The sequence below is a fragment of the Aquarana catesbeiana genome, linkage group LG01 (assembly GCF_042186555.1).
Source record: "Aquarana catesbeiana isolate 2022-GZ linkage group LG01, ASM4218655v1, whole genome shotgun sequence".
NCBI classification, from domain to species: Eukaryota; Metazoa; Chordata; class Amphibia; order Anura; family Ranidae; genus Aquarana; species Aquarana catesbeiana.
In genome coordinates this window covers 861770735-861795748 of record NC_133324.1, presented here as the reverse complement: position 1 = coordinate 861795748, position 25014 = coordinate 861770735, and the positions used below count along the sequence as shown (strand labels likewise).

Genomic DNA, 25014 nt, shown 5'->3' with positions numbered 1-25014 from the left:
ATCCCCCTTTGCATCAGGGTCCATATCACAATCCCCCTTGCATCAGGGTCCATATCATAATCCCCCTTACATCAGGGTCCATATCACAATCCCCCTTACATCAGGGTCCATATCACAATCCCCCTTACATCAGGGTCCAGATCACAATTCCACCTTACATCGGGGTCCTTATTAGAAACTCCTCTTATATCATAGTCTGCTTTAGGATTACTCCCTTCCACCCGAGTCCCCATCACAGTCTCCCCTTGCATCAGATTCCCCTTTTACATCAGGGTCCCCATCACAGTCCCCCCTTATATCAGAGTCCTTCTTATTAGAAACTCCCCTTACTTTATAGTCTGCCTTAGGATTACCGCCTTCCATCGGAGTCCCCATCAGAGCCTCCTCTTACATCGGATTCCCCTTTTACATCAGGGTCCCCATCACAGTCCCCCCCCCTTACATCAGATTCCCCTTTCACATCAAGGTCCCCATCACAGTCCCCCCTTACATCAGAATCCCCATCACAGTCCCCCTTACATCAGATTCCCCTTTTACATCAGGGTCCATATCACAATCCCCCTTACATCAGGGTCCATATCACAATCCCCCTTACATCGGGGTCCATATCACAATTCCACCTTACATTGGGGTCCTTATTAGAAACTCCCCTTACATCATAGTCTGCTTTAGGATTACTCCCTTCCACCCGAGTCCCCATCACAGTCTCCCCTTGCATCAGATTCCCCTTTTACATCAGGGTCCCCATCACAGTCCCCCCTTATATCAGAGTCCTTCTTATTAGAAACTCCCCTTACTTTATAGTCTGCCTTAGGATTACCGCCTTCCATCGGAGTCCCCATCAGAGCCTCCTCTTACATCAGATTCCCCTTTTACATCAGGGTCCCCATCACAGTCCCCCCCCCCCTTACATCAGATTCCCCTTTCACATCAAGGTCCCCATCACAGTCCCCCCTTACATCAGAATCCCCATCACAGTCCCCCTTACATCAGATTCCCCTTTTACATCAGGGTCCATATCACAATCCCCCTTACATCAGGGTCCATATCACAATCCCCCTTACATCGGGGTCCATATCACAATTCCACCTTACATTGGGGTCCTTATTAGAAACTCCCCTTACATCATAGTCTGCTTTAGGATTACTCCCTTCCACCCGAGTCCCCATCACAGTCTCCCCTTGCATCAGATTCCCCTTTTACATCAGGGTCCCCATCACAGTCCCCCCTTATATCAGAGTCCTTCTTATTAGAAACTCCCCTTACTTTATAGTCTGCCTTAGGATTACCGCCTTCCATCGGAGTCCCCATCAGAGCCTCCTCTTACATCGGATTCCCCTTTTACATCAGGGTCCCCATCACAGTCCCCCCCCCCCTTACATCAGATTCCCCTTTCACATCAAGGTCCCCATCACAGTCCCCCCTTACATCAGAATCCCCATCACAGTCCCCCTTACATCAGATTCCCCTTTTACATCAGGGTCCATATCACAATCCCCCTTACATCAGGGTCCATATCACAATCCCCCTTACATCAGGGTCCATATCACAATCCCCCTTACATCGGGGTCCATATCACAATTCCACCTTACATTGGGGTCCTTATTAGAAACTCCCCTTACATCATAGTCTGCTTTAGGATTACTCCCTTCCACCCGAGTCCCCATCACAGTCTCCCCTTGCATCAGATTCCCCTTTTACATCAGGGTCCCCATCACAGTCCCCCCTTATATCAGAGTCCTTCTTATTAGAAACTCCCCTTACTTTATAGTCTGCCTTAGGATTACCGCCTTCCATCGGAGTCCCCATCAGAGCCTCCTCTTACATCGGATTCCCCTTTTACATCAGGGTCCCCATCACAGTCCCCCCCCCCCTTACATCAGATTCCCCTTTCACATCAAGGTCCCCATCACAGTCCCCCCTTACATCAGAATCCCCATCACAGTCCCCCTTACATCAGATTCCCCTTTTACATCAGGGTCCATATCACAATCCCCCTTACATCAGGGTCCATATCACAATCCCCCTTACATCGGGGTCCATATCACAATTCCACCTTACATTGGGGTCCTTATTAGAAACTCCCCTTACATCATAGTCTGCTTTAGGATTACTCCCTTCCACCCGAGTCCCCATCACAGTCTCCCCTTGCATCAGATTCCCCTTTTACATCAGGGTCCCCATCACAGTCCCCCCTTATATCAGAGTCCTTCTTATTAGAAACTCCCCTTACTTTATAGTCTGCCTTAGGATTACCGCCTTCCATCGGAGTCCCCATCAGAGCCTCCTCTTACATCGGATTCCCCTTTTACATCAGGGTCCCCATCACAGTCCCCCCCCCCCCTTACATCAGATTCCCCTTTCACATCAAGGTCCCCATCACAGTCCCCCCTTACATCAGAATCCCCATCACAGTCCCCCTTACATCAGATTCCCCTTTTACATCAGGGTCCATATCACAATCCCCCTTACATCAGGGTCCATATCACAATCCCCCTTACATCGGGGTCCATATCACAATTCCACCTTACATTGGGGTCCTTATTAGAAACTCCCCTTACATCATAGTCTGCTTTAGGATTACTCCCTTCCACCCGAGTCCCCATCACAGTCTCCCCTTGCATCAGATTCCCCTTTTACATCAGGGTCCCCATCACAGTCCCCCCCCCCCTTACATCAGATTCCCCTTTCACATCAAGGTCCCCATCACAGTCCCTCCTTACATCAGGATCCCCATCACAGTCCCCTTACATCAGATTCCCCTTTTACATCAGGGTCCCCATCACAGTCCCCCCACACTTACATCAGATTCCCCTTTCACATCAAGGTCCCCATCACAGTCCCCCCTTACATCGGGTTCCCCATCACAATCCCCCTTACATCAGATTCCCCTTTTACATCAGGGTCCCCATCACAATTCCCCTTACATCAGATTCCCCTTTTACATCAGGGTCCATATCACAATCCTGCTTACATCGGGGTCCATATCACAAGTCCACCTTACATTGGGGTCCTTATTAGAAACTCCCCTTACATCATAGTCTGCTTTAGGATTACTCCCTTCCACCCGAGTCCCCATCACAGTCCCCCCTTACATCAGGATCCCCATTACAGTCCCCCTTACATCAGATTCCCCTTTCACATCAAGGTCCCCATCACAGTCCCCCCTTACATCGGGTTCCCCATCACAGTCCCCCTTACATCAGATTCCCCTTTTACATCAGGGTCCCCATCACAATCCCCCTTACATCAGATTCCCCTTTTACATCAGGGTCCATATCACAATCCCCCTTACATCGGGGTCCATATCACAAGTCCACCTTACATTGGGGTCCTTATTAGAAACTCCCCTTACATCATAGTCTGCTTTAGGATTACTCCCTTCCACCCGAGTCCCCATCACAGTCCCCCCTTACATCAGGATCCCCATTACAGTCCCCCTTACATCAGATTCCCCTTTCACATCAAGGTCCCCATCACAGTCCCCCCTTACATCAGGATCCCCATCACAGTCCCCTTACATCAGATTCCCCTTTTACATCAGGGTCCCCATCACAGTCCCCCCCGCTTACATCAGATTCCCCTTTCACATCAAGGTCCCCATCACAGTCCCCCCTTATATCGGGATCCCCATCACAGTCCCCCTTACATCAGATTCCTCTTTTACATCAGGGTCCATATCACAATCCCCCTTACATCGGGGTCCATATCACAAGTCCACCTTACATCGGGGTCCTTATTAGAAACTCCCCTTACATCATAGTCTGCTTTAGGATTACTCCCTTCCACCCGAGTCCCCATCACAGTCCCCCCTTACATCAGGATCCCCATCACAGTCCCCCTTACATCAGATTCCCCTTTTACATCAGGGTCAGCATCACAGTCCCTCCTTACATCAGTTTCCCCATCACAGTCCCTCCTTACATCAGAGTCGACTTTAGGGTGTCCCCCTTCCATCAGGGTCTCTATCAAAGTCCCCTATTACATCCCAAGCCGCTTCTGCTGACCCTAATCCATGCAAACTGAGGATTTGCCACTGACTCTAGCTGTGGCCTGGATTAAATCTTGTAGGGGGGGGGGTTGTAGTTTGGAGGCCCTCAGCCTAGAGCTCTAAATGGAAAATCTAGCAGTTCCAAGCTCCCAGTGCTGGAAGCTAAAATCTAGAGCTATGCTGCTGGCTTATGCCCTGTACACACGGTCAGATTTTCCGACGGAAAATGTGTGATAGGACCATGTTGTCGGAAATTCTGACCGTGTGTAGGCTCCATCAGACATTTTCCATCGGAATTTCAGACACACAAAGTTTGAGAGCTTGCTATAAAATTTTCCGACAACAAAATCCATTGTCGGAAATTCCGTTCGTGTGTACACAAATCCGACGCACAGTTCCACGCATGCTCAGAATAAATTAAGAGACGAAAGCTATTGGCTACTGCCTCGTTTTATAGTCCCGACGTACTTGTTTTACGTCACCGCGTTTAGAATGATCGGATTTTCCGACAACTTTGTGTGACTGTGTGTATGCAAGACAAGTTTGAGCCAACATCCGTCTGAAAAAATCCATGGATTTTGTTGTCGGAATGTCCGATCGTGTGTGCAGGGCATTAGTCTGCAATAAGGGCTGTACTACATGGCTAGTGCTGTGTGCTCACAACACAGATAAGCTCTAAGGTGACCCCCGTGGTGATTGCTTGGACTTACAAACACAGCCTATTGCCAGGTGTGCAGGGGCTATAGTTATGTACATAGTCTTTGAAATTTGATGCAGGCAATAACACCCCCCTCATGAGATCCTAAACACATGTATTCTCCCAGGAAAAACATACATTGGACTGCTCCGACATGAAAGTTACGCAAATTCAATACACCTAGAAGCAACTTCAGGGAATGCCTGTGTAATCTTCCTGTAATGTCCGATCCAATTCACGTCAATTAAGATGATGATCCGACTTGGATGTGACTTCCATTCAATTCTATGGGCAGAAATCAGACAGAAGTCGGACCAAAGTAGTGCTGGAACCTTTTCCAAAGTCGAACCGACACAGGTTGGACCAGTTAAGACGGCTCTCATAGGGAAACATTGATTTTTACATGTCATGTGACATGCTCTTAAAGTCAGAGTGCATGTCACATGTGTGAACCGAGCCTCAGGGCTCTTCTAGACAGATCGAAAGCTTACTGTCCTCTGAAAAGTGATTTGCAGTGGATCAGTTTTTAGAGGGTGGTATAGCAGTGGCCTCCTGTGTTTTTTATTTTTTTTTTTTACTTTTAAATTATAGAATGGCATATTTATATCGCAGGACCACTTGGTGGCAACTTCAAGTCAAGTGTTTGGCTTGCAGTTGCAGTGTGCCCAATGGGTGAGTTTGACAGGTGATGCCACCTGTCAAACTCTGCACCTGAGTTAGAAATGCCACAGCCGTGAAGCAAAGCCCCATGGTCACGGCATGCATACAGCCCTGTCAGGTTGTAATGTTAGTATTCTGGTAGGCAACCAAGCTGCCTGTGTGAACGAGCTCTGAGGGCTTGTTCACAGTGCTGTGGTGTAAACTGAACACATAGGAGACGAGGGATTTTGGCTGGCCCATACGGTGGGACTGTGCTGGAATAGCCACCCAACAACGTCCCAGTGCATGTGGTGTGAACATGTCCTTAGAGTGTATCATCTAAAAGATTATGCATTTGCAAGTGTTACTCCTTATTGAATAAGTCTTTGTTTTCATTCAAAAAGGTTCATTTCCATTAAAAAAAGAGCTGTGAACGCACTGAAGTGACATCTAAAATTGCCCAGGCTGTGTGCTATACATTTCACATGCTTTGCAGATTGATCACAGTTAACACCAATGTGTATTTCACTTCAATAGATCAAATCACGATCAGGAATACTGCAAACTACGCTGTCTGTGACATTCCATTGATATTAAACAACAGAATAAGAAAATGGAAAACATTTCTTTCAAATGCATAGAAAGCCTGACTTTGGGCCTATTTTGATCTATAATTGGGGTGGGCCTTTTTTTTTTCTTTTTTTTTTTTTTTGAAGCATAAAGGTTTTTTTCGTGAATTCAAGTAAATGGAGCCGTGCTGCAATTGCCCCACAACGACATGGTGAGGGGTGCTTTTAAGGGTAAAACATGTATGGGGAGGTGACATACCGTCTCCTTGCCACCTGTCAAACATCCTCTGAAAAGCGATCCATCTTCAGAGAGCAACATTTATGAAAACAAGCCCTTGGTTTATTTCTGTACGTACAGGGACAGATTACTCTGAACGCGTCAAGATGCATGTAAACGCGGGTACATTTAACGCCTTGCCGACCAGCACACGATGATGTACGTCAGCACAATGGCACGGCTGGGCAATTGGGCGTACAGGTACGCCCCCTGTAAATCGTGGCATTGTGGGCACGCACACCCGACGCGTACTCCGTGACTGCAGGCCCCCGTGGACTCGATGTTCGCTGGGGGCGAGCGATCGTGTCACAGGGCGGTAGAACGGGGAGATGCCTATGTAAACAAGGCATTTCCCTGTCCTGTCTAGCAACATGACAGAGATTTACTGCTCCTGGTCATCGGGAGCAGTGATCTCTGTCATGTTCTAGTGAGACAATCCCCCCCACAGTTAGAATCACTCCCTAGGACACACTTAACCCCTTGATTGCATCCTAGTGTTTAACCCCTTCCCTGCAAGTGTCATTTACACAGTAAACAGTGCATTTTTATAGCACTGATCACTGTGTAAATGACAATGGTCCCAAAATAGTGTCAAAAGTATCCGATGTGTCCGCCATAATGTTGCAGTCACGATAAAATTTTCAGATCGCCGTGATTACTAATAGAATAAAAAAAAAGGAATAATAAAAATGCCATAAATCTTTCCCCCATTTTGTAGATGCTATAACTTTTGTGCAAACCAATCTATATACGCTTATTTTTTTTCTTTTACCAAAAATATGTAGAATACATATCGGCCTAAACTAAGAAAACAAATTTGTTTTTTTATATGTTTTTTGGGGATATTTATTATCGCAAAAAGTAAAAAATATTGCTTTATTTTCAAAATTGTTGCTCTTTTTTGTTTATAGCGCAAAAAATAAAAACCGCAGAGGTGATCAAATATCACTAAAGGAAAGCTCTATTTGTGGGAAAAAAAAGGACGTCAATTTTGTTTGGGTGCAACATCGCACAACCGCGCAATTGTCAGTTAAAGCGATGCAGTGCTGTATCGCAAAAAGTGCTCTGGTCAGGAAGGGGGTAAATCCTTCCGGGGCTGAAGTGGTTAAACACGGGAGACCTTAATTTGGGAAATGTGAAGTTTGCTTATACTTCCAGATCATTTTCCTGCATTTAAATAAACTGAACACAGGAGGCCAGTGTGGATGAACTGTCCATTACACAAAACTTCACCTCTCAGATCCCTGTGTTTTGTCCCCCTCCCCCCCTCCACACCCCTGGGACCCCCTTTGTTCCACACACATTGCAGACTGCAGCTTGCTGAAAGCACACTTTGGTTGGGGCTGGGATGTACATTGTATGTTAGATGTGATTGGACAGGAGCTCATACCAATACAGCCGGAAGCATGGCTCTTCTCTTTCCCTTTGGACTAGCTGGACTGGTCACACTGGTACGAAAGTCAAGAGCTTCTATTAAAGGAGCGCAAACTTCAAAACTGACACCGCTTCATCGTTCAAAGTCACAAGTATTGGAATTTATATCTATTTATATCTTTATAGTACAGTGCTAGGCTTTTCTAGCTTTGGCTTTGTTTTGTATCGTTCAACTACTGTATATGTCCTAACATACCTTGTGCTATCCATTATACATGCGTTGTACTGTGCATTGTACTATACATTGTACAAATTATGCACTATATGTTGTCCTATACCTTGTACCATTTTTCATAAAGTATGCTGTTATATACGTATATGTATATGTTGTACTATGTGTCGTAATATATGTTGTAGTATTCAATACATTGTACTATATGTTGTACTATGTGTCTTAATATATGTAGCACTATACATTGTATTATATGTTGTCATATATTACAACATATAGCAAACTGTGTTTTACAACATATACTATGACACAGTACAATGTATATTACAACATATGGTATGATGCATAGTACAATGTATAGTACAATATACAGTATATGTTGTACTATGAGGTTGATTTACTAAAACTGGAGAGTGCAAAATCTGGTGCAGCTGTGCATGATAGCCAATCAGCTTCTAACTTTAGCTTGGACAAAATAAAACCTGGAAGCTGATTGGTTTCTATGCGGAGCTGCACCAGATTTTGCACTCTCCAGTTTTAGTAAATCAACCCCTGTGTGTCATAGTATATGTTGTAATATGTTTTGTATTATATGTTGTACTATGTGTCATATTATATATCAGGGATATGCAATTAGTGAACCTCCAGCTGTTGCTGAACTACAAGTCCCATGAGGCATAGCAAAACTCTGACAGCCACAAGCATGACACCCAGAGGCAGAGGGAGGCATGATGGAACTTGTAGTTTTGCAACAGCTGGAGGTCGGCTAATTGCATATCCCTGTAATAAATGTTGTAATATACAGTGTACTGTATGTTGCACTATACATTGCACTATATGTTCTATACAGTACATTGTACTATGTGTCATAAAATATGTTGTACTATACATTGTACTGTGTGTCCTACTATATATTGTACAATACATGGTACTTTACAGTATGCTGTACTATGTGTTGTAATATATGTTGTAGTGTACTATGTTATACAATGTGTTGTACTGTACATTAATGAATGCAGTTTTATTTACTTTTCTGCAAGTAGCATGTATACACAAAGAGTTTACACAATGAAGAACAGCGAAGACTGAAGGGATGTGTAAAATTACAGCAATGTCTCATTCACATGGGCACAGAGGGCTGTACTATTCAGTTAGGGTTTACCTCTACTTTTATATACAGGTGCAAATGTCCTTGGTCAAAGTACTTGATTTGTTTACTAAACCAAAATTAATTTTTTAGTCTAAAAAGAGGTAAGGGACAGATGTTATTGGACAAGAAGATGCAGATAATAAACCTTTCCTCGTTTTACGAAAAAGAAGAGTTTTTGTTGCTGTCTGTGTCCTTTTTTGAAAGATTTCACACCCATCCCAGTGGCCTGATCACCGCCACACTAGTCATAATGTCCCTGACCACCACCACACCAGTCCCAGTGTCCCTGATCACCGCCACACTAGTCATAATGTCCCTGATCCCCGCCACACCAGTCCCAGTGTCCCCTGATCCCCGCCACACCAGTGCCAGTGTCCCCTGATCCCCGCCACACCAGTGCCAGTGTCCCCTGATCCCCGCCACACCAGTGCCAGTGTCCCCTGATCCCCGCCACACCAGTGCCAGTGTCCCCTGATCCCCGCCACACCAGTCATATTGTCCCTAATTACCACCACAGCAGTCAAAGTGTCACTATAAGGACTTGTTCACATGTTCAGACTGCTCTTTAGAGAACATTTGACAGGCAGTAAGAAGGCATTTTGTATTGCCTCCTCACCACCTGTTTTAACCCTTTGGACCCCTCACCGGCAACAGCATTCACTTGAATGGGTCGCATGCTACAGCTGAGAATCGCAGCTATGACATCTGTACACCCCAGCCGATGCCTCTGTAGCTAAATGGCGTACCAGTTGAGGGGTGGTAAAACTGCAATACCACCCCACCCCCCCAACCTCACATGTGAACAAACCCTAATGGTGTAGTACAACCAGTCACAGTTCTGCTATCACCACCACACCAGCCACAGTGTCACCAGACCAGTGTAGCTAGAATCAGTGTTTCTGATTGCCACCAGACCAGCGCAGCAAGCAACAGTTTTCCTAACCACCACCACACAAGTCCCAGTGTCACCAGACCATAGTATGCCAACAACAGTATTCCTTATTACTACCACACCAGTGTAAGCCAGCAATGGTGTCTCTGATTGGAACCCCACCAGTCCCAGTGTCACCAGACCAGATTAGGACAGCAGAAGTGTTCCTGGTCACCCCCACACCAGTGCAGTGTTGCCTCTGCCTTCCACCTGTACTAACCCATGCCTGTTTGTTGACCACGTTTCTGCCTTTTGCCTGGACTGATCATTTGCCTGTTCGCTGACCATATCTCTGTCTGCAGCCTGAACTGACCCATCTGCATGTCCCACTGACTATGTTCCTGCTAAACACCAGTCCCAGCCATCCCCTGTGGACAGCTGCACTCCTGGAATCACTCTTTTGTTCTTATGTGGTAATGGTGCCGCACTGAACTAAATAAAGTCCATGATTAAGTTAAGAGTTCATAAGTAATCAAAGTGGTGTTCTATGCTGTATGACAATAGTGTATGGAAACTGTCACCAACACCCAATCACACTGACTCTTATCCTCAGGCAAAGACATATAGGCATTAAGTATCATCCAATGGCAAACTCAGCAATCCTCCACTTTAAAGATATCACCTCCACTAGAGCAAGATTTCACTAGCACCGATCAGCAGGTAATGGATACCAATTCAGGGGTATAATCCACCAGCTGCCCACACAAATGTCAATTAATGCTTCCACCATGACAATGATACTCTCAAAATATAAATAAAACACTCCTCATTGTGCAGACATTCCAGTTAAAAGTTTATTGTTAAAAGGGGAAAGTAACTCACATTCTCATAGTAAGATAATTGCATATAGAAACAACCAGTGTTCCCAACCAACAAGATGGCCGCTACATCCCAGCACGTGATCGCGTCACATGTTCCAGCTCCTCCCTACGCGTTTCGTCATCAGATGACGTAGTCAGGGGTGTGGCTAGACGAACGATAAGGCTATTTATATAGGGGACGGCTTATGCAAAATAGCGGATATTAGCTGTGTATATAGCGGGGAACAGCCCCATCTTGTGGTTAGTAAGTACATTACAATGATAAAACACTTTGACATATGGTGTTTTTTAATTTTAATTTAGATGTGTAATTAACACCGTATTGCAAACAAAAAATTCAATGTCAACATAAAAATTTATATAAAAAAATATATTTTGTTAATGGCAGCATCTATTATTATTTATTATTATTATTATTATTATACAGGATTTATATAGCGCCAACAGTTTGCGCAGCGCTTTACAACATGGGGCAGACAGTACACTTACAATACAAATCAATACAGGAGGGATCAGAGGGCCCTGCTCGTTAGAGCTTACAATCTAGAAGGGAGGGTCAAGTGGAGACGAAAGGTAATAACTGTGGGGGATGAGCTGATGGGAAAAAAAAAAAAAAAAAAAGTACAGTTGTTAGGTGTGGGTTCTATATCTATTGTTAACCATTGTTAATAAAATAATTAATATTCCATTCGATATTCATACCGAATGGGGTGTAGGTTTTAGCTTGATATATCCACCTCGTTTTTAACCTAGAAACCTCTCTGACTACATTGCTACCCCTCCAATGACTAGTAAACCTATCTTCCTAAAAAGATGTTACCCTCAGGATTACAATTATTTCGCAAAGCATAATGCTTGGACAAGCTATACTTTGCAAACCCTTTCCTAATATTAGCTACATGCTCATTCAATCTTGTCTGTAGCATACGGACAGTACAACCAATGTACTAAAGACCGCATGGATGACAGAAAATATACACAACATTTTTGGATGATCATGTAATAAAGGGCTTAATAGGAAAATGTTCATGGGTTGAGGTAGACTCTAAAGAGTCAATTCTCCTACATCTCTGAGCATTCATTTCTTACAGAATGGTCATTTCCTACATAAAAAAAAAACATACTTTGAAAAAAAGAAAGTTGTTTGGGGGGGGTCAATAACATTGGGTGCTATCTGCAGTCTCAATGGGGGAACACCCCTATAGACCACTCGGGGGTGATCAGGGAGATGTGGTTCCAAAACCCTATCACTCTGCAGTACGCTCCAATGTTTCTGCATAATCCTCTTTACCTCATAATGCTGATTGGAAGTAGTGGTAAAGAGTGTAAACATGAAGCTATCATCCTGGCCCTTTACCTTTAGGTAATAGAAGATCACCCCTACTTTTCTCTAGGGCGAGTTTCAAGGCTTCTTTCAATCCATCAGCCTCATAGTCCTTTTTTAAAAAGCTTTGCTTGAGGACAGAAGCTTCATGTAAAAATCATCTTGGTTGGTGCAATTCCTCCTTAACCTTAAAAATTGTCTCTTGGGCACAGATCTCAGCCAAGCACTATGATGACATCTTTTGAAGTATGTTGATGTCATACTATCACCATCCACAACTCAAAGCTTCAAATCTAGGAAATGGATCTCTGTCTTGGTCGCCTCATGTTGGAGGAGGAGGATGTCGTCTATGTACCTTTTCCAGAGAATCAACTCTGGTCTAGGTCTCTGATCGTCAACATCCTCCTCCCATTTAGCCATAAACAGGTTGGCCATGCTGGGTGCAAACTTGGCCCCCTTTGTTCTGCAAATAATAGGATCCACCAAACCAAAAATAATTGAGCCCCATAGCATAATCCAATAGGCTCAAAATGAAATCTCTTTGAATATTAGATATAGTATCTGATCTCAGAAAATGTTCTACTGCATCATGACCATGCCAATGCAATATAACGGTATATAATGATGATACACCCGCAGTGACAAGGATATAACTCTCCTTCCATTCCACCAATTTTAGAGCATTAATGACCTGTGTAGAGTCTTTCAGGAAATGGAAGGAGAGTTATATCTTTGTCACTGCAGATGTATCATTATTATATACTAATTTATAGCATTAGCATGGTCGTGATGCAGTAGAACATTTTCTAAGATCAGATACTATATCTAATATACAAAGGGATTTCATTTTGAGCCTCTTGGATAATGCTATGGGGCCCAATTATTTTTGGTTTGGTGGATCCTATTATTTGCAGAACAAAGGGGTGGCCATGGGGGGCCAAGCTTACGCCCAGCATGGCCAACCTGTTTATGGCTAAATGGGAGGAGGATGTCATCTATCAGAGACCTAGACTGAAGTTTATTCTCTGGAAAAGGTACATAGATGACATCCTCCTCCTATGGGATGGTGATTTTGAATTGCTGAGTGAGTTTATTGCCATGTTGAACAATAATGACAGGGGCATTATCTTACAACATGAGGCGACCAAGACAGAGATCCATTTCCTAGATTTTAAGCTTTGAGTTGTGGATGGTGATATTATCACATCAACATACTTCAAAGAAACCGATAGGAATGGATATATTAATACCAATAGCTTTCATCATAGTGCTTGGCTGATATCTGTCCCCAAGAGCCAATTTTTAAGGTTAAGGAGGAATTGCACCAACCAGGATGATTTTTTACATGAAGCTTCTGTCCTCAAGCAAAGATTTTTAGAGAAGTGCTATGAGGCTGATGATTAGAAGGAGCCTTGAAACTTGCCCTTGAGAAAAGTAGGGATGATCTTCTATTACCTAAGGTAAAGGGCCAGGGGGATAGCTTCAAGTTTATACTCTTTATCACTACTTCCGATCAGCATTATGAGGTAAAGAGGATTATGCACCCAATGTTATTGACCCCCCTAAACAACTTTCTTTGTTCCAAGTATGTTTTTTTTTTTTTTTTCCATGTAGGAAATGTCAGATCTGTAAAATGAATGCTCAGAGATGTAGGAGAATTTACTCTTTTGAGTCTACCTCAACCCATGAACATTTTGCTATTAAGCCCTTTATTTATTACATGCTCTTTCAAAAATGCTGTGTATATTATTTGTTATCCATGCGGTCTTCAGTACATTGGTCATACTGAGCATATGCTACAGACAAGATTGAATGAGCATGTAGCTAATATTAGGAAAGGGTTTCCAAAGCATAGCTTGTCCAAGCATTATGCTTTGCAACATAATCATAATCCTGAGGGTACCATCTTTTTAGGAATAGATAGGTTTACTAGTCATTGGAGGGGTAGCAATGTAGTCAGAGGGGTTTCTAGGTTAGAAATGAGGTGGATATATCAAGCAAAAACCTACACCCATTTGGTATGAATATCCAATGTGATATTAATTCTTTTATTAACAATGGTTAATCATAAATGTTGTCGTTATAAAAAAAATATATATCTTGCTATCAATTTTTATGTTGACATTTAATTTTTTGTTTGCAATAAGGTGGTAATTATGGTGTTTTTGAATTTTTAGATGTATATGTTAAAGTGTTTTATCATTTTGTAATGTACAAGATGGCGCTGTTCCACTGTATATTCGCTTTCAATGGACATAAATTGTCTATAGTTTATAAGTGTCTTAAGTTATTTTCAAATATCTTTAATAACTGATTGCGATTCACTTTCTTATTAGAGGGGGGGGGGCATCTTTCAGAGTTGGATATATTATCATTTTTATTAATGATTGTCATCTATGTGCCTTCCTTCATTGTGAATGGCCTTTGGTTGTATTCCCATTTATCTGGAACATAGCTAATATCCGCTATCTTGCATAAGCCGACCTTATATAAATAGCCGTATCATCCGTCTAGCCGAAACCCTGATGACGTCATCTGATGACAAAACACGTAGGGAGGAGCTGGAATTCGTGACGCATTCATGTGCTGGGACACAGTGGTCATCTTGTTGGTTGGAAACATTGGTCCTTTCTATATGCGATTATCTTACTATGAGAATGTGAGTTGCTTTCCCCTTTTTACAATAAACCTTTAACTGGGATGTCTGTGCAATGAGGAGTGTTTTATTTATATTTTGAGAGTATCATTGTCATGGTGGAAATATTAATTGACATTTGCGCGGGCTGCTGGTGGATTATACCCCTGAATTGGCATCCATTACCTGCTGATTGGTGCTGGTGAAATCTTGCTCTGGTGGAGGTGATATCTTTAACCGGTTCCCGACTGGCCGCCTCAGTTATACTGTGTCAGAACGGCTCCCCTGGGCGAGCCGCCATAGCTGTACGTCGGCCCTTTAAGACGCTGTAGGAGGCGTGCGTATGCGCCCACAGTGTGGTCCCAAAAATGTGTCAAAAGTGGCCATCCAGTGCAATATTGCAGTCCTGAAAAAAAATCGCAGATCACCGCCTTTACCAGTAAAAAAATAAATAATAATAAAAATGCCACAAATCTATTCCCTATTTTGTAGACACTATAACTTTTGCGCAAACCAATCAATAGACACTTATTGCAAGTTTTTTTTTTTAATTTGTTTATTTTATTTATTTATTTATATATTTTTGTTTTGTTTTTTTTTGTTACCAAAAATATGTAGAAGAATACATATCGGCCTAAACTGAGGAAAGGCAAATCCACTTTGCACTACAAGTGCACTGGAAGTGCAGTCGCTGTAGATATGAGGGGGACATGCAAGGAAAATAAATAATTTTAGCTTGCACATGACTGGATGATAAAATCAGCAGAGCTTCCCTTCATTTCAAATCTTCCCCTCAGATCTACAGCGATTGCACTTCCAAGTGCACTTGTAGTGCAAAGTGGATTTGCCTTTCGTAAATAACCCCCATTGTGTTTTTTTCAAAATTGTCGGTCTTCTTTTGTTTATAACGCAAAAAATAAAAACCGCCGAAGTGATCAAATACTACCAAAAGAAAGCTCTATTTGTGGGAAAAGAAGGACGTTAATTTTGTTTGGGTAAAGTGTCGCACGACCACGCAATTGTCAGTTAAAGCAACTCAGTGCTGTATCGCAAAAAATGGCCTGGTCTTTGAGCAGCCAAATCTTCCGGGGCAGAACTGGTTAAAGTGGAGGATTGCTCAGTTTGCCATTGGATGATACTTAATGCCTATATGTCTTTTCATGAGGGTAAGAATCAGTGTGATCGGGTGTTGGTGACGGTTTGCATACACAATTGTCATACAGCATAGAACACCACTTGGATTACCTATGAACTCTTTACTTAATCACAGACTTTATTAAGTTCAGGGCTGCACCATTACCACATAATACTGTTGTAGTGTTTCCAACAATACTGCGCTAGTCGCTGTATGTAGGATCTTTGTACTAACCCTAGCGCATAAGTTTTGTGTTTTTTGATTACTCTTTTGTTCTTCCATTCTTTGGCCTCCTGTATTTCCTGGTCAATGAACATGGTTTCGGGGGGACTGCTATAGGAGACACTACAATAAGCTCTGTTCCCTGACCACTCGTACAGAGGAAACCATTACAGTACATGTACATAATTAGTCCAAACATTGAAAAAGTCTCATACATGTGGCATTGCAATACTCCAGAAGGAGTAGCAGTACATGCTTTGGGGTGTTTTCTGAGTATGCTAATGCTGTATGTGAGAGATATCTTAATAAATTGACGACTTTGTGTAGAAAAAAAAAAATATTTTCTGTCTGCATTTTCCAATAACATGTGACAAAAATATTAAGTCTTTAAAAGACTCACCATGCCTCTTCGAAGATACCTTGGGGTGATTACTCTCCAAAATGCGGTAATTTTGTGGGTGTTTCTACTGTCCTGGTGCTTCAGGACAGCAAATGGGATAGGTAGTCAGGAAATTAGAATGTATGCCTCTAGAACACCTGAAGGTGCTCGTTGGATTTTGGGCCCCTCTGTGTGGTTAGGCTGTGAATACATGTGGTATCCCCATACTCAGGAGTAGGGATGAGCCGAACACCCCCCGGTTCGGTTCGCACCAGAACCCGCGAACGGACCGAAAGTTCGCACGAACGTTAGAACCCCATTGACGTCTATGGGACTCGAACGTTCGAAATCAAAAGTGCTCATTTTAAAGGCTAATTTGCATGGTATTGTCCTAAAAAGGGTTTGGGGACCCGGGTCCTACCCCAGGGGACATGTATCAATGCAAAAAAAACGTTTAAAAACGGCCGTTTTTTCGGGAGCAGTGATTTTAATGATGCTTAAAGTAAAAAAAAAAAGTGAAATATTCCTTTAAATATCGTACCTGGGGGGTGTCTATAGTATGCCTGTAAAGTGACGCGTGTTTCCCATGTTTAGAACAGTCCCTGCACCAAATGTCATTTTTAAAGGAAAAAATCTCATTTAAAACTGCTTGCGGGTTTAATGTCATGTCGGGTCATGGCAATATGGATGAAAATCAGTGAGACAAACGGCATGGGTACCCCCCAGTCCATTACCAGGCCCTTTGGGTCTTGTATGGATATTAAAGGGAACCCCGCACCCAAATTAAAATAAGGAAAGGTGTGGGGCCACCAGGCCCTATATACTCTGAACAGCAGTATACAGGTGGTGCAAACAAGACAGGGACTGTAGGTTTGTTGTTAAGTAGAATCTGTTTGTAATTTTGAACATTTTTAACGTGTTTAGCTCCAGCCAAAAAATCTTTTCTAAGCTTTTTGGAAAACATAGGGAAGGGTTATCACCCCTGTGACATTTGTTTTGCTGTCTTTCCTCCTCTTCAGAAGATTTCACCTCACTTTTTTGTCCCAATGAAAAATGTTTTTTGAAAATTTGGGTTTTTTTGTGGAACAAGGATTGGAAAGCATCAGTGGAAAGGAGAAATTGTTTTCCCATATTAACTCTTACAGGAGAGAATTTCCCTTCCTAGGGGTAGATTTCATCTCACTTCCTGTTGTCTCCTTCCGTTTGCAAGTAGGAGTCGTTTGTAAGTTAGATGTTTGAAAGTAGGGTCCTGCCCTATATACTCAGCAGAAATTTGGGCCTTAGGTGTTGCTGTGGCCACAACACTGTAAGCCCTCACAGGGCCCTGCTGTGAAATATTAGATCAAGAATTGTAATTACATGCCCCTGTTGAACAGGAGCTGAAAAATTAGGCCTTAGGCACTGGTGCTGGTGCCACAACACTGCAACCCCTCACAGACACTCTAGTTGGAACGCAGGAACGAGCCCTGCTGCAAAGTATTGCTTCAAAAATTGTAATTACACGCCCCTGTTAGACAGGGGCAGAAAAATTGGGCCTTAGGCACTGGTGCTGGTGCCACAACACTGCAACCCCTCACAGACACTCTAGTTGGAATGCAGGAACGAGCCCTGCTGCAAAGTATTACATCAAAAATTGTAATTACACGCCCCTGTTAAACAAGGGCTGAAAAATTGTGCCTTAGGCACTGGTGGTGGCGCCCAGAACCAAAAATGTTCTTACAAGCTATCAGCGTGATGATTGAGGAGGAAGAGGATAATTACTCAGGGATAGTCACTCAGCATCAGCATAGGCAGTCTTTGAAGGGATCTGAGATTTCAAAAAAAATTATTCGGTTACATCAGCATCAGGTGCTTGGTAGCTGGTGGTGATCCAAGACTCATTCATTTTTATGAAGGTCAGCCGATCGACCGAGTCGGTGGACAGACGCACCCTGTGATCGGTTACCACGCCTCCAGCAGCACTGAATGTGCGTTCCGAAAGAACGCTGGATGCAGGACAGGCCAGTAGCTCAATTGCATACTGTGTAAGCTCTGGCCAGTGATCCATCCTCAAGACCCAGTAACCCAGAGGATTTTCGGTGGGAAAGGTGTCCAAGTCTGATCTTGCCCCTAGGTATTCCTGCACCATGTAAAACAGACGCTGGCGATGGTTGCTGGAACCGATCATACCTTGGGGCTGCGGACCAAAAAATTGTCTGAACGCATCGGTCAGACGGCCACCTTCTCCACCGCTCCTTCTTTGACTGACCGAAGCCTCAGCAACACGTTGTCCAGAAACAGGAGTTTGTAACCTCCCAGTCTCTGGGAACGCGTTGCACAGACCTTTCTGCAAGGCCTCCCGAAGATGTTTCATCCTCTGCTCCCTCTGCGATGGCAAGATAAGGTCCGCAACCTTACCCTTGTAACGTGGATCAAGGAGGGTTGCCAGCCAGTATTGGTCCTTCTCCTTGATACCACGAATACGAGGATCCTTACGCAGGCTTTGCAGGATCAGGGAGGCCATGCAGCGTAGGTTTGCTGAGGCATTCGGTCCGGAGTCCTCTGGGTCACTAAGAACGACATGGTCCGCAGCCACCTCCTCCCAGCCACGTACAAGTCCATGTGTTTCTTGGGACTGATCCCTTAAAGACTGCTGCTGATGCTGAGTGCCAGGCTCCACCTCCATACTGACACAATCTTCCTCCTCCTCCTCTTCCTCCTCGTCCTCTTCCTGTGTGATCGGCGGGCACGCAGGAACACTGTCTGGATAAAGGGGGCCTTGAGAGCTAAGGAAGTCCTCCTCTTCCTGCCTCTGTTCTGCCTCAAGTGCCCTGTCCATTATTCCACGCAGCGTGTGCTCCAACAGGTGGACAAGGGGGACAGTGTCACTGATGCATGCACTGTCACTGCTCACCATCCTCGTGGCCTCCTCGAATGGTGACAGGACAGTGCATGCATCCCTGATCATGGCCCACTGGCGTGGGGAAAAAAAACCAAGCTCCCCTGACCCTGTCCTGGTGCCATAGTCGCACAGGTACTCATTGATGGCCCTCTGCTGCGTGTGCAGCCGCTGCAGCATGGCCAACGTTGAGTTCCACCTGGTGGGCATGTCACAGATTAGGCGGTTCTTGGGCAGGTTAAACTCCTTTTGGAGGTCCGTCAGCCGAGCACTGGCATTATATGACCGGCGGAAATGCACACAGACTTTCCTGGCCTGCCTCAGGACATCCTGTAAGCCCGGGTACCTGCCCAAGAACCGCTGCACCACCAAGTTAAGGACGTGAGCCAAACAGGGCACATGGGTCATTTGTCCCTGTCGGAGGGCAGAGAGGAGGTTGGTGCCATTGTCGCAAACCACCATTCCTGCCTTAAGTTGGCGTGGCGTCAACCACCTCTGAACCTGCCCCTGCAGAGCTGACAAAACCTCTGCCCCAGTGTGGCTCCTGTCCCCCAAGCACACCAGCTCAAGCACCGCATGGCATCATTTGGCCTGCGTACTTGCGTAGCCCCTTGAACGCCTACGGAGCACCGCTGGTTCCGAGGAAGAGGCCATGGAGGAAGAAGAAGAGGAGGGGGTGGAGGAGAGAGGTGTGTCACAATCAGCATTTTGGAGGCGTGGTGGCGGAACAACCTCCAACACTACTGCACCTTGTCCTGCATCCTTCCCAGCTGCCAGCAGAGTCACCCAATGCGCCGTGAAACTTAGGTAACGTCCCTGTCCATGCCTGCTGGACCATGAGTCAGCGGTAATATGCACCTTACCGCTGACCGCCCTGTCCAGCGAGGCATGGACATTGCCTTCCACATGCCGGTAGAGAGCCGGAATCGCCTTCCGTGAGAAAAAGTGGCGTTTGGGTACCTGCCACTGAGGAACCGCACATTCCACAAACTCACGGAAGGGGGCAGAGTCTACCAACTGAAAAGGCAGCAGTTGAAGTGCTAGCAATTTTGCCAAGCTAGCATTCAACCGCTGGGCATGTGGATGGCTGGGAGCAAACTTCTTTCGGCGGTGCAGCAGCTGGGGCAGGGAAATTTGCCTGGTACAATCTGACGTCAGTGTACCAAAAGCAGATTGCCCACAAGTACTTGGCTGTGACACACCTAATTCTACACCTTCATTCCTCTCACTGCAGGTCTCAGAGAGGACTGAAGGTCTAGTGGGGTTGGAAATCTCAGCTGATGAGGAGCAAGGAGAGATCCTCTTTGTTCTTTGGTGTGGGTCTTTTAGATACGCTTGCCAACGAACTGCATGGCAGGTCAACATATGTCTGGTCAAGCATGTGGTACCCAAGCGGGAGATGTTTTGGCCACGCGAGATACGCTTGAGACATATGTTGCAAATAGCAGCGGTGCGATCTGATGCACTCGTCTCAAAAAAGGCCCACACCAAAGAACTTTTTGAATAACGCGCAGAGACTGCAGCGCCCTGCACATGTGGAGCTTTGGGGTGTGATGCAGTCAATGTGCTGCCCTTAGGCTGGCCCCTGGAGGGCATCCTGCCTCGTTGGTGATGTGCCGCCGCCTCCTCCTCCTCCTCCTCCTCCTCCTCCTCCTCCTCTCTCCTATCAGGCACCCACGTTGAGTCAGTGACCTCATCATCCCCTCCCTCCTCATCACTGGAGCAAACCTGGCAGTATGCTGCAGCAGGGGGAGCATGACTGCCAGATTGCTGTCCTTCTTGGGCACCCCCTCTGTCCGTGCTCATGTTACTGCCTTCATCGAGCTCAGTATCGTCATCAGAGCCTTCCAAACGCTGGGCATCCTCCTGGAGCATGTACCCAACACTGTGGTCAAACAGTTCGAGGGAATCCTCATGAGGACATGGTGGAGCTAGGGAAGGAGTCACTGATGACATTGAGCTGAGGGAAGAGGCCGCTGCTTTGCCAGACAAAGCACCCTGGGCATGGGTGAGAGAGGATGAGGAGGATGAGGACGGCTTGGTCATCCACTCGACCAAGTCTTCCGCATGTTGCGGCTCAACACGGCCAGCTGCCGAAAAAAAGGCCAAGCGTGTCCCATGGCCACGTGCTGATGAGGATGCACCGTCTCCACGACCAGCACTAGACACAGAGCCTGCTTGCCCTCTCTTATTGGCTTGTGACTGTCTGCCTCTCCTTCTTGGCCTTCCAGACATACTAATGGCCTGTAGCTGCACTAAGCTGGGATAGAACACCTGTAATTTTCTTCAAGTAGCTTTATATACTGTAACCAGACAAGCCTGCCTGTCAGTAGGAAGATAACAGGAATGGATCTAGCTGAACACTGTGAGCAGGACGCACTGTACTAAATGTAAATAGTCTAGCTGCCTGACCGTGGTACTAATAGGATCAAATAGAACACCTGTAATTTTCTTCAGGTAGCTTTATATACTGTAACCAGACAAGCCTGCCTGTCAGTAGGAAGATAACAGGAACGGATCTAGCTGTACACTGTGAGCAGGACGCACTGTACTAAATGTAAATAGTCTAGCTGCCTGACCGTGGTACTAATAGGATCAAATAGAACACCTGTAATTTTCTTCAGGTAGCTTTATATACTGTAACCAGACAAGCCTGCCTGTCAGTAGGAAGATAACAGGAACGGATCTAGCTGAACACTGTGAGCAGGACGCACTGTACTAAATGTAAATAGTCTAGCTGCCTGACCGTGGTACTAATAGGATCAAATAGAACACCTGTAATTTTCTTCAGGTAGCTTTATATACTGTAACCAGACAAGCCTGCCTGTCAGTAGGAAGATAACAGGAACGGATCTAGCTGAACACTGTGAGCAGGACGCACTGTACTAAATGTAAATAGTCTAGCTGCCTGACCGTGGTACTAATAGGATCAAATAGAACACCTGTAATTTTCTTCAGGTAGCTTTATATACTGTAACCAGACAAGCCTGCCTGTCAGTAGGAATTTAACAGGAACGGATCTAGCTGAACACTGTGAGCAGGACGCACTGCACTAAATGTAAATAGTCTAGAAGATAATAGGAACGGATCTAGCTGAACACTGTGAGCAGGACGCACTGCACTAAATGTAAATAGCAGGAACGGATCTAGCTGAACACTGTGAGCAGGACGCACTGCATTAAATGTAAATAGTCTAGATAGAAGATAACAGGAACGGATCTAGCTAAACTGAATACAGTGTATATATATATATATGCAACACCTGGGATGCATATATATACACAATACACTGTAAGTGCAGCTAACTGACTGACTGTTCTGCCTAATCTATCTAACTCAAATCAAATGACACTGTCTCTCTCTCTCTCTATCTCTCAGCACACCGGAACACACACTACACAGGGCCGCCGTGCAGGCGGCCTTATATAGTGTGGGGTGTGTACTAAATCCCCTGAGCCATAATTGGCCAAAGCCACCCTGGCTTTGGCCAATTACAGCTCTCTCTACTGACGGCGCTGTGATTGGCCAAGCATGCGGGTCATAGTGCATGCTTGGCCAATCATCAGCCAGCAATGCACTGCGATGCCGCAGTGAATTATGGGCCGTGACGCGCCACACGAATTTAGCGCGAACGGCCCATAACGTTCGCAATTCGGCGAACGATCGAACAGCCGATGTTCGAGTCGAACATGGGTTCGACTCGAACACGAAGCTCATCCCTACTCAGGAGGCATAGCAGAATATGTTTTGGGGTGTAATTATAAGTATGCCTATGATGTGTGTTAGGAATATCTTATTAACTGACAACAACAACAAAAAAAAATATGTTTTCATTTTCTTCCCTGCATTTTTCAAAATCATGTGTCAAGACTCACTATGCCTTTTAGAAAATAGCTTGGGGTGTTTGCTTTCCAAAATCTGGTTATTTTGTGGGTGTTTCCACTGTCCTGGTGCTCCTTGTTAAAATGACAACTTTTTACAAAATGTTTTTATTTAATTTCTTAATTTTCCCAAAATATTGTGCCACAAAATTACAACTGTAAAAAAAAAAAAATGGCCATGTCTCTTACTAAATGCCTTGGGCTGCCTACTTCCCAAAAAGGTTCATTTGGGGGTATTTGTACTATCCTGGCATTTTAGGGCCTCAAGGAATGGGATAGGCTGTCAGTACATCAGGATTGATCAATTTTCAAATATATATCATAGTTTTTGGGCTCTATAACTTTCACACAGACTAAATACTATACACTGATTTGGATTATTTTTACCAAAGGAATGTAACCCTATATAATATTTAAGGGCAGCATTAGATCAACATCTGTAGAGATGAGGGACCATGTTGCACAGTCAGTAAAGGAATAAAATCAGATGCAATCTAAATGACAATAATACTGCATGTCTATCCTCCCAAGAATTGCAATAGAAAATGCTACAATGTTGCCACCTAGTGTGTACTTGTTAGTAACACAGTTGTAGAAATGTAACATTTCTGAGGGCCCATGCATTTGAATTTTTCCTCTGAATGCCTTCTACTCCTGGCAGGAAAAAGCAGCTAAAAAATGCACCTAAAGCCACATTCGGAATGCACATTTGTGCATTCTATTGGCCAGAATATAAATTTATTCTGGCCGTTAGAGTACATTAATGTGCAAACGAGCCTAAATGTGTCTAGTGTTCATGTGCATTTCGCGTTTTCTTTTTTTTTCTGCTCATAATCTCCTCTCCTGAACACACTGATGATATATTTTTTTTTCAGCCTTTAAAACCTCCTCTTCTAATACGCCTGTAAACACCTCTGTATACATGGGCCCTAAAAGGGCTTTTACAGGCTGAAAAAGAAAATATCAAATGCCTATAAAAAACATTTTTTTTAAGCTCTGTGTGCATGAGTCCTTAGACATAGACACAAGGCACTGTATTGCTGGGGATTTTTATGAGTTCTGTCGGATGTTGTTATTGATGTTGTGTTGTTGTGCATTTGGAAATGTACAAAAACACGCAACAAAGCACTCAGGTGCGAATGGGAACTTACACAGAAGGAGTGCAGAAGCAATAACTTCTACATGTACGGCACATCACTAAGTCTTCCACTATGTTCCCAAATGCAGCTTGTAAGCCATAATACAAGTGCAGTTTTGTATAATTGGCTGTGAAGATATGTTGAAGTTCCATCTTGTAAATGTTCTGATTTTCTTTTACAGCTGTTTACTGCAGTTATACATCTGGAGGGATCAGCAAAGGATAAACAGGACACAGCAGAGTAAACAGCGTCATTGGATAGTGGCGGCAGCGATCCCTGAGGATATACAACAAGACATGGATAGTGGAAAGTTTCCTGATTCATTTGCTTGGGGAGCATCGACAGCAGCCTATCAAATTGAAGGTAATCATAACCTTGTGTCCAGTTCTCTTTCTTCATATGATACATATGCGCATGGTTGTGTATATGTATATATCTATGTATGTATGTGTCTATCATATATTTTATATATATATATATATATATATATAATATAATTATACAGTATCGTACAAAAGTGAGTACACCCCTCACATCTTTGTAAATATTTTTCATGTGACAACACTGAAGAAATTATGTTTTGCGGTGGTGAGTGTACAGCTTGTATAACAGTGTCAATTTGCTGTCCCCTCAAAATAACTGAACACACAGTCATTAATGTCTAAACCGCTGGCAACAAAAGTGAGTACACCCCTAAGTGAAAATGTCCAAATTGGGCCCAATTAGCCATTTTCCCTTCC

The 25014-nt window shown here is 44.2% G+C and overlaps 1 protein-coding gene across 4 annotated transcripts in view; it reads left to right on the top strand.

Annotated features, from left to right (window-relative positions):
- The window catches only part of LOC141116857 (cytosolic beta-glucosidase-like), a 220508-nt gene that overhangs the window by 30765 nt on the left and 164729 nt on the right, over positions 1-25014 (top strand). For 3 of the 4 annotated variants that reach the window (XM_073609341.1, XM_073609348.1, XM_073609333.1), the window contains exon 2: positions 24456-24637. In XM_073609341.1, the coding sequence (XP_073465442.1) occupies positions 24571-24637 (67 nt within the window). In that variant the 5' untranslated portion in view covers positions 24456-24570. Of the gene's footprint in view, positions 1-7579; positions 7700-24455; positions 24638-25014 lie in introns of those variants that run through there. The other variant, XM_073609356.1, reaches the window with a different exon arrangement.